The 14,938-nt window shown below is 42.0% G+C and overlaps 1 protein-coding gene across 1 annotated transcript; it reads right to left on the bottom strand.

The window, feature by feature from the left end:
• Positions 1–704: 704 nt before the first annotated feature.
• On the bottom strand, positions 705–10,021 carry IL21 (interleukin 21). Its single transcript, XM_084883246.1, has 6 exons — positions 9,800–10,021; positions 9,656–9,691; positions 5,340–5,489; positions 3,927–4,028; positions 3,023–3,100; positions 705–2,933 (listed from the first exon to the last, which is right to left on the bottom strand). Exons 1-6 carry the CDS (start codon positions 9,944–9,946, stop codon positions 2,910–2,912), a joined length of 537 nt encoding a protein of 178 aa, XP_084739372.1. The 5' UTR covers positions 9,947–10,021; the 3' UTR covers positions 705–2,909.
• Between the last annotated feature and the right edge of the window lie 4,917 nt (positions 10,022–14,938).

Consider the following 14,938-nt stretch of genomic DNA (forward strand, 5'->3'; position numbering starts at 1 on the left):
ATAACACTGGAGTCAAGGAAAAGAATGTGCCTGAGTCCTCGGTGAACATAGAGGAGTGTTCACCAGACATCAGTCATCAATAAGAAAAGTGGACGGACAAGTGGGGAGTGAGGTTGGCACAAAAGTAATAGACATTGGGAAGAATATTTTCAATTCCGCCCACATCTGCCATACCTTTGGGAGGGCTGCAAAGGTTATGGTATTCTAAAGGTAGGGACAGGAAGCGGAAAGTGTCATTTCAGTGAAGCACATAAGGAGAGAAGATAGTTTTTAGCATATTTCTGTGAAAATTATAAGTTTACAGACATTAATGATCCATTTTATTTTCTGCTAAGACTATTGAATTAAAGGTTTCCAGGGAATCACAGAAGACAGTGTGCTGACTGAGTAGTATTTAATATGATCAGGTCTTAAATAAGAAGCTATGAACATAAACATTTAAAACCAAATATATAATAAATAATCATTAAATTATATAGTACATAGTTCATATTAAAACTAAATTCTCAGATGCAAATATCAATACAACAGAGCAATATATAGATAATAATGCTACAGTTCTCCGCAAGGGTCCAAAAAAAAGACACTTTCAGCTAACGGAGTGGAAATCATGACTCATTTCCCTGAACTCCCAGGACCTCCAGCAATGCTTTCCTTTCTTCCTCTTTTAATTTTTTAAAAACACTTTTCTTGTTTCCCCAGTGACTGTTGCTACAAATCCTATTGAAATAATGTTGATCAACTGAACATCGGATTCAGTAGAATGTTTGACTCAAAAATATGGTCAAATACTGTATTCCTCTAAGAGTATTCAGATTTTAAAGCTCTAAAAATAGAGGCAGAATAGACCTTAGACATTAAGTCCAACAGCCTTATTCTACAGATAGGAAATAGAAATCCAAAACATTTAAGCAAGTGACATAGCCTGCAGGAGTTCAGGCCTCCTGTGTCACCATTGTAGGTGAACGGTAATGCTCTGGGTCGGCCGCAGTGGCTGTAGAGGGCTGGCTAAGTCTGGAACACGAGCAGGCAGGGCTCACTTCTTTGTCCTCTTTATTCTGATGCATTGCTGTCACTCGGGATGTTGTGAGGATCCTGCCCGAGTCTCTGAACTCGGGTTCAGCCCACTAAATTATTTTTACTTTAAAGATAAAAATCTCTGGTCAAAGGGACTAGAACAGAGACTTATTAACAGTAAACACACTAAAATAAATACATTATTTTAAATATAAAATCACAGTGTCAAAGAAGTAAAAAAACAACAACAAAAAACAAAAAACTAGAAAGCCAGAAACAAGAAAAAAGATTCCCTCTTCCCAGGTCAACTTTGAGCCCGCTTTCCAGTTTCACCCCACCTAGCACCCGGCCTGGCACTGCTTCACACCAAGGCAGGCATTAGATGTACAGCCTTGTCCTTCTGCACATATGCACAGGATTCCTTTGCAATAACATCTTCAAGTTTTAAAACAGAGTACTCGTTTCCGATGGTCAAACATTTCATGGTGACCTGATGATATAAATGGTTCCTAACATAACTTTTAGAACTATAAAAGTACGCGTTTCTAAGGCACTTTTAAGTAGATAATGTTTTTTCTTAGAGCATAAAGCATTTCCCATACAACATCTCCCTGTGTACTCACAGCCATTTTAACAACAAGGTTCCCAAATAGCTTATAACGTCCCAGTGAAGATTTATTTTTCTAGAGTTTCTAACCTCTGACCTAAATGAACTGCTGGAGCAGAAATGGCACTTGGAGCAGGTCACCTGTTTTTGCTACATGGTTGGAGGACTGCTATGTTTATGACCAGGTCTGCATTCTGTGTGGACAGGATTCCCAGGCTCTTGATTTGTAGGCTGACATTGATTTTATACAAGTGGCAATCCATCTTGCCTGATGGAAAGCATGCAGACACAAATTGTCTGCCATTTTTAGAAGAAGAAAAATAAAAAAGAAGGAAGGAAGAAAGGATGGAGGAAGGGAGAGAAAGAGGGAGGGAGGGAAGGAGGGAGGGAGCGAGAAAGAGATGGGCATTTAAAGTTGTTAGCTCACTACAATCATTATAATGATTTCAGGGGAGAGCTAGCCACAGGATTTTAAAAACTTCTATCTGAAGACCATCTGAAGGATGTCCCTCTGAAGATTTTAATTGCCATTTTCATAAGCTCAGTGTTAGCTCATAAAGGGACTCAAGCTGGAAAGGTACAATTACACCCACTTAGAGAAAAAAAGATTGAGTCAATTTCATAAATATATTCACATCTACCGTATTTAAATATTTGATAAATCCCAATGAGGAAGTAAGACTTTTATGTAGGCATCTGGTAAAGATATCTTTTTGGTACATAAATAAATTATATATTTATATGTTAGACATTCTGAGATAAAAACTAAACTTTTGAGCTATACATTTTTAGACACTCATTTTTCATTTCATTAAATTACTAGAGACTTCAGCTTTCCATTTTGACCCTATACTTCTTATATTTTTAGCTTGAATTATAGTGTATCACTTTTAATTTATGATTATCAGAGACCTCATTCTTGTGGTAATCAAAATCAAAGTTAATACAAGATAAATATATTCCCAAACTATATTTTCGGTTAAGAATTTTAACGTCTCCCCAACCAAGAAATGTGATAGTTGGGCAGGTAAGTAAAAATTTTAGAAGTCATCAAAATCCATAACATAGGAAATCAACAAACAGTTTTTTCAAGTTGGGCAAACACAGACCAGCTGGATTAAACTGAAGTATTGCATAGCAACATGGGGAAACAGAGTTTCCCCTCTTCATAATACATTGTATTCCTCTGTCAGAAATACCCAGAAGCGAGTGTCCCTGCTGTGTTAGAGTACGGCACATAGTGTCAGCTGCAGTGAGGCCCCAGGAACCTTCCACTCCACGCGCTCTAGGAGAGGTGCTGATGGATCATCTGTGGAGACAGTGCACCATGAGTAACCCCGCACAGGACGCCATCCGGGTACAATTGAGGTAGGAAATCTAACATAATTTAAGTGGTACCTTTTGGATGAGTGATTTTAGTCTTTCTAGGAATTCTTTGGGCGGTTTTTTCTCGTAAGAATCACATGAGGGGCACATCTAGAAATCAATGAAAAAGTAATATTCTTGTTTGAGACTTTTTTCCAAATTGAATAAAACATTCATTTAAAATTTTGTGTGTTTTTTTTTTCAATTAGAGACATAAATCATGTTCAATGAAATATTGGGAAATGCATAAAATTGTTCAGAAAATAATAGTGGGGAAAATCACTTACTGTAATCCCACCCTCAGAGTAACCACAGCCATGTTTTGATACAGACCCTTCTGGTAATTTTTGTCCTTTGCATTTCTATACACTGATTGGTAATTTTCTTTTTATATACTTAAGACAACATGAGCATTTATTCTGTGTTAAATATTATTCATTGTTGCCCTATCTGGTTTGGCTCACTGCATAGAGCTTCGACCTACAGACTGAAGGGTCCCGGGTTTGATTCCGGTCAAGGACACATGCCTGGGAGTGTGTAGGAGGCAGCCAATATGTGATTCTCTCTCATCATTGATGTTTCTATCTCTCTCTGCCTTCCTCACTGAAATCAATAAAAATATATTAAAAATATTCTTTAATGTTCAAATATGGTACACAATGGTAGCTTTGTATTCTAAATAGGATTGAACTATTACTATTTTGAAACACATATATTGCTTCTAACATTTTCTATTTTATACAATGCTTCAAAGAACCTGAATAGTTTTCATATATATCTTTATATATTTTATTTGATAAATTTCTAGAAGTAGAATTACTAAATTAAAGGGATGAAAAATTTTAAGGCTTTTGCCCTAACTGGTTTGACTCAGTGGATAGAGCGTCAGCCTGTGGACTGAAAGGTCCCAGGTTGGATTCCGGTCAAGGGCATGTACCTTGGTTGAGGGTACATCCCCAGTAGGAGGTGTGCAGGAGGTGGTTGATTGGTGGTTCTTTTTCATCGATATTTCTGAGTCTCTGTCTCTCTCTCTTCCTCTCTGTAAGAATCAATAAAATATATTTTTACAAAAAAAAGAGAAAAAAAATAAGCGTTTAATGTACATAGAGCATTTTTACCATTATTGGGTTAAACGTTTTTATTGGGGGGAAAAATAGGATTTCTACTTACCTGATTATAGTGAGAGTGAAGAATTTTTCATATGGGTATTATTCAATTATATTTCTTTTTTGAAAATATTTCTTGGTTTACCTTATTTGGGTAAAGTACATTGATAGCCCACACACCATGCCAGTGCCTGGTATTTAGCTTCTGTAATGCCAGCCTGATACTGTAGTGAGAGCACTGGACTGACAGGAGGAAATACAAGTTCTGGTTCTCATTCTGGCTCTTGCTGTTTGTAGGAGAAACACCACTTAGCCTCTTTGTTGTCCCTTTCCCATCTATTAAATGAAGGTGCTTAACTGGATACTTCTAAGCTCAGTGCCAGCACTCCCATTTCATGCGTCTTTGATACTGGATTTCAAGGACATGCTCAGCTCCTTTCTTTCTGAGGATACTTTGAGAGGAATACTTTTCACATTGTGATCTAGCCAAGCAACGGCAGTAAGTAAAAATCATTTCGACAATGTAACTAAGATTTCTTTTGAATCACATATGAAATTCCTTGAAGGAGAGAGAACTTGTAAAAAAAAAAATGGGGGAGTAATTTATCTTTGGTGTTTACCTACTGAATTTGGTTAATGCTTACATCACTCATGAGAGGATCAGCATTGCTCATGAGTTGGCAAAAGAAGGGCCGTACACAAGGGTCTCAGGGCCCCTCAAACTGGGGACTACTGGAACTCTCCAGCCGCATAATGGGGCCCACTGTTGAAATGAGTATGGACTCTGTGACTGCACAAGGCAGTCATATTCTTTAAGAGAGGAAGGCCAACTTTGAGATTTATCCTGATCTCTGTCAGGCTGTCGTTTTCCTTATAGGAAAGCTAGGATGTAGCTCCTGTCAATTAGAATGCAAGTTACATGTGGCATCTGATGAGAGGAAAATATTTTTTTGCTCCTAAGTCACAACCAAATTCTCTGCCCAGTGACTCCCTCACCGTGGGAAGCTGTATTATGTGCTCCAGGGCTCAGGGGCTGTCAATGAGTTCCATTTGGGTTTCTGGGCACTTTCAAGCCTCTGGATTTATGAGGGGTGACTTCATGTCTCAAAACAACACTGTGTATAAAGTGCAAGTTGCAGAAAGACACTGGGGCTCTGGCTAAGGAGTGAGGGAATGTGTGTGTGTGTGTGTGTGTGTGGTAAGTCATTAGGACAGATAAAATGGAAAACAAAGGTCAGTCTTACTAGTCTCTGTTTCTGTTTTCTTTCTGCATTTGTGGGAGGTAGTTTCCTCATCAGCTGTTTAGTTAATAGGTTGATCTTGTTGTCTCCTGGGTTTGCTGACTTCAGTTGGACCTTCTGAAAACATGAAAAAGCTGATCGCTCACAGTGTCTCTGAAAGGGAAACAATTTGTGGATATGTTAACGAAAGTTATTCAGAGAGTAAGCATGTCCTTCCCAGGCCCCCTTTTTACTTGTAAGACAGTGTCCCATCCATTTCAGAGGCAAATGAGGAATGATTTCATGCCCCACTTCACCTGGGGCTGAGGAGCCAGAGGAGCCCACATTCCCCAGTTTTCCCAACACCTGAGGTCTGAGTGGTGGGCGGGAGCTGCAGTTTTGAAAGGGAATTTTCTAAGTTATGAGGCTCTAAAAGTCCCACTGACCTGTGGCAGTGTGCTGTGAGTTATGCTGTGATCCGATTAAGAGTCTTTTCATCTGTATTCTGTTTGGCTCTATGGTTTATATAGAATGTCTAATAGCAACATCCGATGTTGCCCAACACCTGGCTTAGAGCCTTGTTGCTAGTGAGTGCCCAGGAAATACTCATGGAATCAGTGAATGAAGTAAATGGGTTAAGGCCCCTCCTTTGGGGAAAGGACGTGGGCACCTACTTCTGGTGGCAGATTTAGTACCCTCACCATAGATCACGCTTGGTGTTCCTAAATTGCTGTTCACACTCCCACGTCCGGTAGGGAAGGTTTGTGCCTGAATTGCCCAGCCAATGGGAGGGAAGAGGGTTTCTCAGGCAGTTAAGTAAGAGGATAAGTCAAACTCTCAGAGAACAAAGAAGTGGTGGACAGAATGAAGATTGAAATGTGTCTCTTGATTTAGCCCAACAACTAATTGCCAACGAATAAGTCAGAGTCGTAGAAATCACACTGACAATGAAGCCTATTGGAAGAGCGAAGTTTATACTGACCTGTCAAAAGCATTTTAGTGCTGATCTAAGAACTTGTATCCAACTTTCTTTTCTCTTTCAGCCAGTGTGTACATAGAACACCACCCTCCTCCCCCAAGCTGCCCCGTCTTCCCTTCACCCATGGGTGTGGAAGCACTGCCGTACAACCAGAAACCCCCACCTCTGGGTCACTACCCGAGTCTCAATGGACAGTCAGCTAAGAATAGCACCTGGCCTGCTTTGCATTTTCCAATCCCTTGGCGCACCCGCTATGGATTTGTTGATTAATATCATGCACTTGGAGTCACAACCCCACCGGCTCACTTTGCATACGGAGCCACAGTCTGAGAACCAGCTTATCTGGTTTCCTTCTATCAGAGCCGCTTGCCTCTCAAGAGGGCAAGGTAGTGTCCTTCCCATGTTTGCCAAAATGCTTATTTAATAGAAACTATTTATAAATGTTAATTATAGCACTTTTTTTCCTTGAAAACCACACACATTCTCTTGTTTGTTGAAGTTTTTTCTTTTCTCTTCTTTTTGACCACAACCGGCTTAACTTACTGGAAAAAATAATATTCATATTTAAAGAGGTAAATTTTCCAGCTGAAACTGAAAACGCTAACTGCTTCATCTGTGCTGATCTGAGAAACCAGCATTTCTCACAGAGGCCCGTTTTGCTGAGTTAACATTTACATGTGTGTTGAAAGATCAGATTCCGGAGAAGTAGCAGGGCCCCACCAAACAAGCCCCCCTGAGCCATCATTGCCAGGAGTGGTGGGACCAGCGATGGCAGCTTTGACAGCCTGGACTCTTGCCGATGGGGCTGGGCTCCCCTTTCTGCCCTTCCTGTGTCTAACCTGTGCTTGCTGCACGTAGCAGAGCTGTCCCCTAGCGATCATGGCCAGGACCAGGAACTGCAGGATTTGATTCCAGAAGCTCGGCTAAGGCAGCCTTGGAGGAAAAGAGGTGTAAGAGCTGCAAAAAGGGTGTGCTCACTGCTAAGAAGGGTGTGCTCACTGCTAAGAAGGGGCGTGGACAGAGGAATCTTGTCCAGGTAGTGCAGGAGCCCTGCTGCTCACTTCAGGGGTTTCCTGGATGACCCCAAGTTCACGTGTGGCACCACCACCTGGGAGCAGGTGCTTGGGTGTCCCATGCTGTGCTCCCCTCATTCTTTAATACATGAAAACACATGGACTCAGTTGTCCTACGTGTGTTTTGCAGAACAGAGGGAGCAGTGGGTCAGACGCCAGAGTCACGAACCACTCCTGTCCTCAGCCCAGAGCAGTCCAGCGAATGCTGCTTTCCCCAGGAGGTGAGCAGGGCTTTATCCTTTTACAGTTGAATATTTGAAAATATTTGCCCTCTGACAGCTTATTTTTAACTTCCTTACTTCTTTTTTTTTTTTTTAAAGAAAGCCATGACCATTCATACTGGGATATCTTACTAATTGTACAAAATAACCTTTGTCCCACACACAAATAAGGTTTAAGTCAGGGTTTCTCAGCGGCACTACTGGCACCCAGGCTGCGTAAGTCTTTGTTGTCAGCGCTGTGCGCTCTGGAGTACTTAGCAGCGTCCCGGCCTCTATCTGCTTGATACCAATCGAACCCCCTCACACACACACACAACTGTGGAAGCCAAACATTTCTCCAGACATTGACAGATGTTCTGGCGGGTAGGGGAGCAGTGACCACCAGTTCAGAACCACCAGTAGGATTAGAAAGAAAAAGGAAGATGCCTGGCCAGACCAATTAGAGATCTTAGGTAATGAGTACATAGCAATATTTATCTGCAAAATATAGATGGATTTCTTTTCATTAAACTTTTTGATCTTTGTAAGTCTCATAGAGCCTGCTTTGATGCTAGCTCTGAAAACTTGAGGTAGCACTACAGTGCACTCTCTTCTTCCTTCCTGAGTCTGCTGTCAGTAGAGCTTACCGACCTGTTATACTACCACTCACTGGAATCATAGCCAGGGCTGCTTGATCAGATCACTAGATGCATACAGGGTCACCAAGACCAAACCCTCACTTTATGATGTAAGAGAAAAAGCACTTCTCTTTAACAAAGTTTATGAAGAAAGTACCCACTAGGTCAACTCAAGCCATAAAATAGGATATCTTTCTTATTTCTTATTTGGCAAATTATAGACTATAGCTCGAAAAATTCCAGAAAGAATTCTAACCACACCTGTTCAACAAAGGGCGTGGGATGCTGAAAAATGTTCTATGTTTTGATAATTAGGGCATTGATTAAGACATGTTCTTACTTATTGGAAAAGTCTTTCCAATAAACTGAACGTGCTACTTTCATTTTGGATGCTGCTTATTAGAAAAGGGGCTAGTGAATGAGAGTGGTTACGTTCAGAGCTAGAGAGTAAATTTTAGAGAAAAGCAATAGTTGTGACTCATTCACTTTCTAAACTTTTACACAGTCATTTACCATAATTGTTTTCTTTGCAATGTATCTTCTTAAGTCTCCCCCTCTGTAGTGTCCTAATTACTGGTAACACTTTTACAGTTATTCTAATTTATGCATTTAAAAGTCCATGGCAATGAAAACAGTTCCCCAATTGCATTTATATCCTCAGAGTATCAAACCTGAAGACGAGTGAGGACTAGTGAGGAAGTGGTGCACTTGAACAATAGGCCTCTTCTTCCCTGGACTCAATGGATTTAAATGGCTTAAGAGAATGGGATGAGTTGCTGAAAATGGTCCTTTCAAAAGACTTCACTGAAGGCCAAAGGAGAGACCCTTGGAGGCCAGGTATATGGGAAGTCTATTCTACTGCACGGCCTGCCTTTCCACACTCCAAGCTGTTCTGTAATCTGTTCTTCTTTCTTTTTCTTTTGTTCTCCCTTCCTTCTTCCTTCCTCCCTCCCTTCCTTCCTCTTTTTCTTTCTTTTCCTCTTTCTTTCGTTCTTTCTTTCCTCTTTCTTTTTTTCTTTCTTTCTTTTGTGTTATTAAGAGGTAAATTCTGCTTCTTATGGTGTGTATCTGTATTTCTTAGACAGCTTTACAAAAAGGCTCAAGAACTTTCATGCACAAGGGCTCTTACAATGCAATTCGTGAATCCTTGTTCAGAAACTGATCATAGCATAGATTTCTTTTCTAGTTTTGTTATTCCATCTCACCAGTACTACTTAGATGTACTCTTAGAGATATTTGGAGATAAAATATATATTTTATAAGATATACAGCATTTTATTGTTTGGCTTTTTGGTAAGTTAATGAATAGTTGACCAAAATAGAAAACACTATTTTATCAATTATTAAACCTTCAGATTCATTGAAATTAACTATATTCCTAAAAAATCATGCTAGTGCCTTTCTTAATTGAATTTAAAAACTTCTATCAAACAAATTCAACTGGTCTTACCTTTACATCTTCTGGAGCTGGCAGAAGTTCAGGGTCCTAGAGCAAAAGAAAATGAGTTCTGAGTTATTTTGATAAATCAAAAACCTTCCTTTATAGTAACTGAAGAATATGACTTAAATTTTGTTGTGACAAGTGCAGCCTTACCAAGTCATCCACATAATTTTTCAGCTGATCCACAGTATCAATAAGGTGACGCAGTCTGATCAAGAGGAGATCTTGCCCTTGGTGGCTGGATCTACGGGCCACCACGCCTGAGAAGATGACCGTCAGGCAGAAGACTACCCACTGCATGTTGCCAGGACTGGGTCTCAGAAGTGCCAGGAGGGCAAGACCTGGGTCTCAGTTGTCACCTCGGTTTGACTGTGAACAGGTTGTCAGTGGAGCTGCGTATTTATTCATCCTTCAGGGAGAGCTAACGCCCTCCCATCGCAACCTGGAAATCTTTGTAAAGTGGATGAATGTGAGTAACCCTTTTTCTTTTCCACTGGCTAGGTGTGCGTGTGCATGTGTGAACACGTGGGGGCAGGGATGGACGGACTCCACGAATGTGCTCCATCTGCACCTCAGACAGGAAAAGAGAGATGGGTGAATTCCAACTTTCAGCATGAGTTGAAAAGCGTGCATGGTAAACAATAGGTGCTACCAAACGTGAAAGGAGTAAACAAAAACACTTTGATCTCTCTCTCTGCCTCCCCTGGCCTCTTACCTGGTCTCTCTACAGTCATAAGGGCACTTTGGTAATGACTAAGGTGGCTGCCCGTGGAAAGCAGGACTTTTTCTTAGGGTAATAACTATGCGTCTTGACTGAAATCACACAGTATTCCATCATAAAGGTAGGAGGAGAGCTACCTTTAGGAAATTTTAAATATCGGGGGTATTTTCCAAATTAGCAAGAGTACTTCAGGTTGGTTTTTTTTTTTAAATCAGGTTAAAGGGTTTAAAGTAGAATTTGCTTACAACTTTTCTCCAAAGCATCTTCAAATAGTATTTATCTCGGCTTCTGGCATTTAATCTGATTTATACATGGGATAAATGATTTTAAGGAACTGTACAGAAATTCAATCAAGATTTCACTCTAATTTTATTTTTTAAAACAGTCTCTCATGTTCATCTATTCTGTATAATTCTTCAGTTCAATGAATGAGAGTGCTAGTACTGTGTCCCAACCAAGATTTGTTTTTACAAAAAGCAAAATTTAAAAATACCCCCAAATGATTCTTTTTTTTCTTTATGTGGTGCTACTTTTTTCTGTTAGATATTATTTCCTCTGGCATGAGCAGTACACTTCTAATATGACCAGCTAGCGGGGAATAAAAGACTCAAAGTCCAGGAGTGGTTGGGTCAGGCTCCTCACTGCTGCTCCTGTCCCTGCTACTCTTTGCACTGGAGGAGGTTAAGTAGAATATTATCACCAAAAGTAGTGCCAGTCAGTTAGGTCTTAAAAACAAAACTGCTGACTCCAGACTTTATTCCTCTGTCTCATTTCATGCTCACAGCCATACTTTATTCTAGAATATTATGCCGCCGAGATAAATTGGAGTTTGGACTTGGTTTACTTTTATCACAGGCTGTCTATTCAGGAGTGTTTGGGTTTGGTCATACAGAGTAGATAAGACTTCATTCTGTATGAACAAGAAGGCCTCCCTGTAACCATTGCGTTCTGTGGGAGAGGGTTTTGTGTAAACCTCTGAAATGCACAGGGATCACCACTGGCACCTCCACACTGCCTTCATCGTCTCTGCACATGCTTCCCTTATCTGGCAAAGAGATGTGTGTCTTCTTGAAGACCTAACCACAGTGGTTAGGAGCTCACCTTCTAAGTCAAAGTGCTAGAGTTCAAGCCCCAACCCTGACAGTTAATAGCACATATGACCCCGAGTATGTTCTTGCAAAAAGAAGATAAGTGTAGAATCTAATCATAGGGTGGTGGTGAGGCCTAAATGGACATTCCAAGTTCAAGGACTAAAGTACAGCCTGTGACCAGGTCCCAAGAGATGTGTGTGCTGGTCAGGGATGAGGGCTAGAGGATGACAGAAGCCTAGATTGGCAGGCCAGGACAGGCTGGTGTTCAGGCGGAGCACACGGGTATGGCTTTACTGCCTGGAAAAGGTTTTCACTGCCTGGAGAGATAGATACTCCTCCCCACCCTGCAATGCCGCAGCACTGCCTGAGACACTCAGCCTGACACTCTCACTTCCCAGCATGTTGGGATTGCCAGGATCCTGCACAGTCCAGACCTTTCCAAGAATCAGACACGCTCTCTTAAGTGGCCTGTCAGTTGTTGAGGACCTGGAATGTCATCACCGGCATAGTGGCACTTAGAGGCGTCCTGGCCCTCTGACTCTTGTTACCTTCATGGTCACAGCTGGGATTAAATTGCAGACCCTGCGATGGGGAGTACCCTGGGTTGTCCAGGTGGCCCCGTGCGATCAGAAGAGGGATGCAGGAAGATCAGAGTGACACGGCCGGAAGGCAGGGGAACACGGCAGCTGCCACTGGGAAGCCGGGAAGTGGAGCTTTCCCCGAGAAGAGTCCCTGCACCGGGAGTCAGTCTTGCCAACACCTCGCTGTGAGCCCCAGAAATACCCACTTGGACTTCTGGCCTCCAGAACTACCAAAGAGTAAATTTGTGTGGTTTTAAATCACCGGTTTTGTGGTAATTTGTTATAGGCAATAGAACATAGTACCTCTAGGTATGAACTTTTAACTCTTGGAAAAGGGTGGCGAGATAAGGAGGGATAAGGAGGACGTCTCCCTAGAGCTCGGCAGGCTTCACTCGGGACTGGCGGTGTGCTTCAAAATGATGGAGCCCAACTTGCGTTTGGCTTGCATTTATCACTGTGTTGAGATGGACCTTCGAGTGGAAAGAAGGGGGCTCAGGTTTATCTGAGTCGTATGTTCTTAGTAATATTAACCTTATTGTTACATTCACAGCAAGAACTCATTGGGGTCTTATTCACTTTTTACTTTTTAAATCACAATAATTTTATTATCTAGATTCAGTCAGTTCTGCCATAATGCTTGTATTGAAGATGAGAATTTATTTCAACATGATCATGACCGGGGAAACGTTTGGGTACAATAAGAATTTTGGGTTTGCTTCTGCATAGTTTCTCTTGCAAGAAACTCGAGGTAAATGCAGAACCCGCATCCGGCTGACCCAGCATGAGGGTGCACCAAACACCCACACGCCTCAAACACCCACCGGCCTTGGGCTCCCCTGTCACCACGTGTGTGATGAGCCACAGCGGTCCCCATCTGGTAGCACGCGCTTCCCCCGGGGACCCTCACGTGCCATTTCCCAGTAGCTCACAAGCTGCAACCCTTCCAACACTCAGGTTTCTGAGCCAATTTCGGTCTTGTTCTAGATAAAGGGCCATATTTATTGTGGTTCTTATGTGTTGTTTAATCATTTGCTGTATAAAATAGCTGTCTTTCTGTTTTTTTTAGTAGGTTCTTATCGTCTCTTCTCCCCTCCCCTCCCCTCCTCCCCTAGCATTCTTTTTATGTGTGTTTGAGTGAGGGGCCTCAGTCCCATTTCCCCCATAAGCTCTGTGGTCATTATTGTGTACTTTTGTGCAGTGCAGTGATTGTTAGAAAAGTATGTCTCACAAGAGCAGAAGCCACTGATTTTTGTCTGGAAGTGGTCACAGTGACCCGTTACATCCAGGTAAAGAACAAGGCTAGGATAAAGAATTATTCTTTTTTTTTTTTTTTTTTTTTTTTTTTTAAGGATTTATTCTTAAGGATGGACAGAAAAGGGTTTGATGGAGGAAGGGAGAGGGAATAAAAACCAAACTATTTCTTTCCTATTTTTACACCTGAGCTCAGATATTTCCAACCCCTGTGTCCCGTGCTTCCTCAGCATGTGCACCTCTGTGCGAAGCCAGCAGCCCAGGCCGTTACAAGAGCCCCCGGGGCAGCTGCCTGAGGGAAGCACACTGCTCATGCCGGCTCCCGTGTTACTTGGGCATCTTGGAGCCAGGTGGTGGGTCTGCTGTCACATTCTTTCCTGGATTAGAACGCAGGTCATCACCATGAAAGCAGGACATTTTAGTCACCTGCTTCATGGACATATTTCGGTCATTTTCTCTAATGGACTGTGCTATAGGCCAGCAGGAATGGGCCAGGGGACTGGAGGGCAGCCTGAAGAGCAGGGAGAGGAGCTGACGTCCAAATGTCAATGTTGCTGCTTTGCAGTGTTTCATGGGGAGAGTCTGGCCAGCACTGAAACTGTGCTGGATACTAACTGTGCCAAACTCCTTTCCCTGACTTCACGGCTCTTCCGGGGACCCCTGCGTGTCATATACTTCATTTCTATTCTCACCCACTTTGGACCTCTTGGGTAGAAATAGGTGCTCTGCATGCAAACTCTAGGAAGAGAGGCCTCCAGTGTAGAGTGATATTATGTTATTATAATATGTACCCCTCCTGGATACCAAAGGTATTTGGACAGGTGGCTTGTCTCACTGTGACACTCACCATGAGGCTAGAGATTAAATGTTCTTTATTCCATGACCAACAGGCACAGGGGATGGAGGAAAAGAACGGGAAGATTCATAGGGTTCCACCAGGTTCCCCCAACCCCTTTCCCCTAGAGGGGACAGGCTCCACCCACCTCCCCCAGCCTCCTGTCCAGGATTAACCACCAAAGAAATCCTGTTCCCTCTGACAGGCCCACACCTGGGCAATGGGTGGCTACAAACATCTTCAATCTTGGCCCTGCAGCCCCCAGCCCTTGGCCATGAAAATAGGTGCAGCGCTAGCCTTTGCTGTGTCCGCTTCCTGCGGTGTCTGCTGAGTTCCTCGCCCAGAGCAGCGACCGCAGGGAGTCTGCCGGCCGGATGCCCCCCTTGTTCTGGACACTTCCTTCAGTTCCCAGGAATGAGGATCATTTGGAAAATTAATACTTTTCATTTTTATATTTATAAAAGTTATACACGTGCCATAAAACAAGGAATCAAAGCACATATTGCATAAAGTAAAAATAAAAAGTAATCCCTTTCCTCCCTAATTTCACTCCCTGGGGACTCTCTTGAGAGTTTACTTTGTGTTATTCTAAACTCTTTTCCTATGTACATAGGACCATAAGGAGGAATATATGTAGACAGAGATGGAAGGAAATAGAATTATATAAGGAGATAAAGATGTATACAAAAAAGCCATATTAGAGATAATAGACATAGAAAAATGTGGGGTTTTTTTACATAAAAATTAATCTTACTGTACATATTCTACAACTCTTCTTTTTCACTCAACAATATGTCAGGGACAGCAGTTCAC

Source organism: Pipistrellus hanaki (genome assembly GCF_964339955.1).
Source record: "Pipistrellus hanaki genome assembly, chromosome: 5".
NCBI lineage: Eukaryota > Metazoa > Chordata > Mammalia > Chiroptera > Vespertilionidae > Pipistrellus > Pipistrellus hanaki.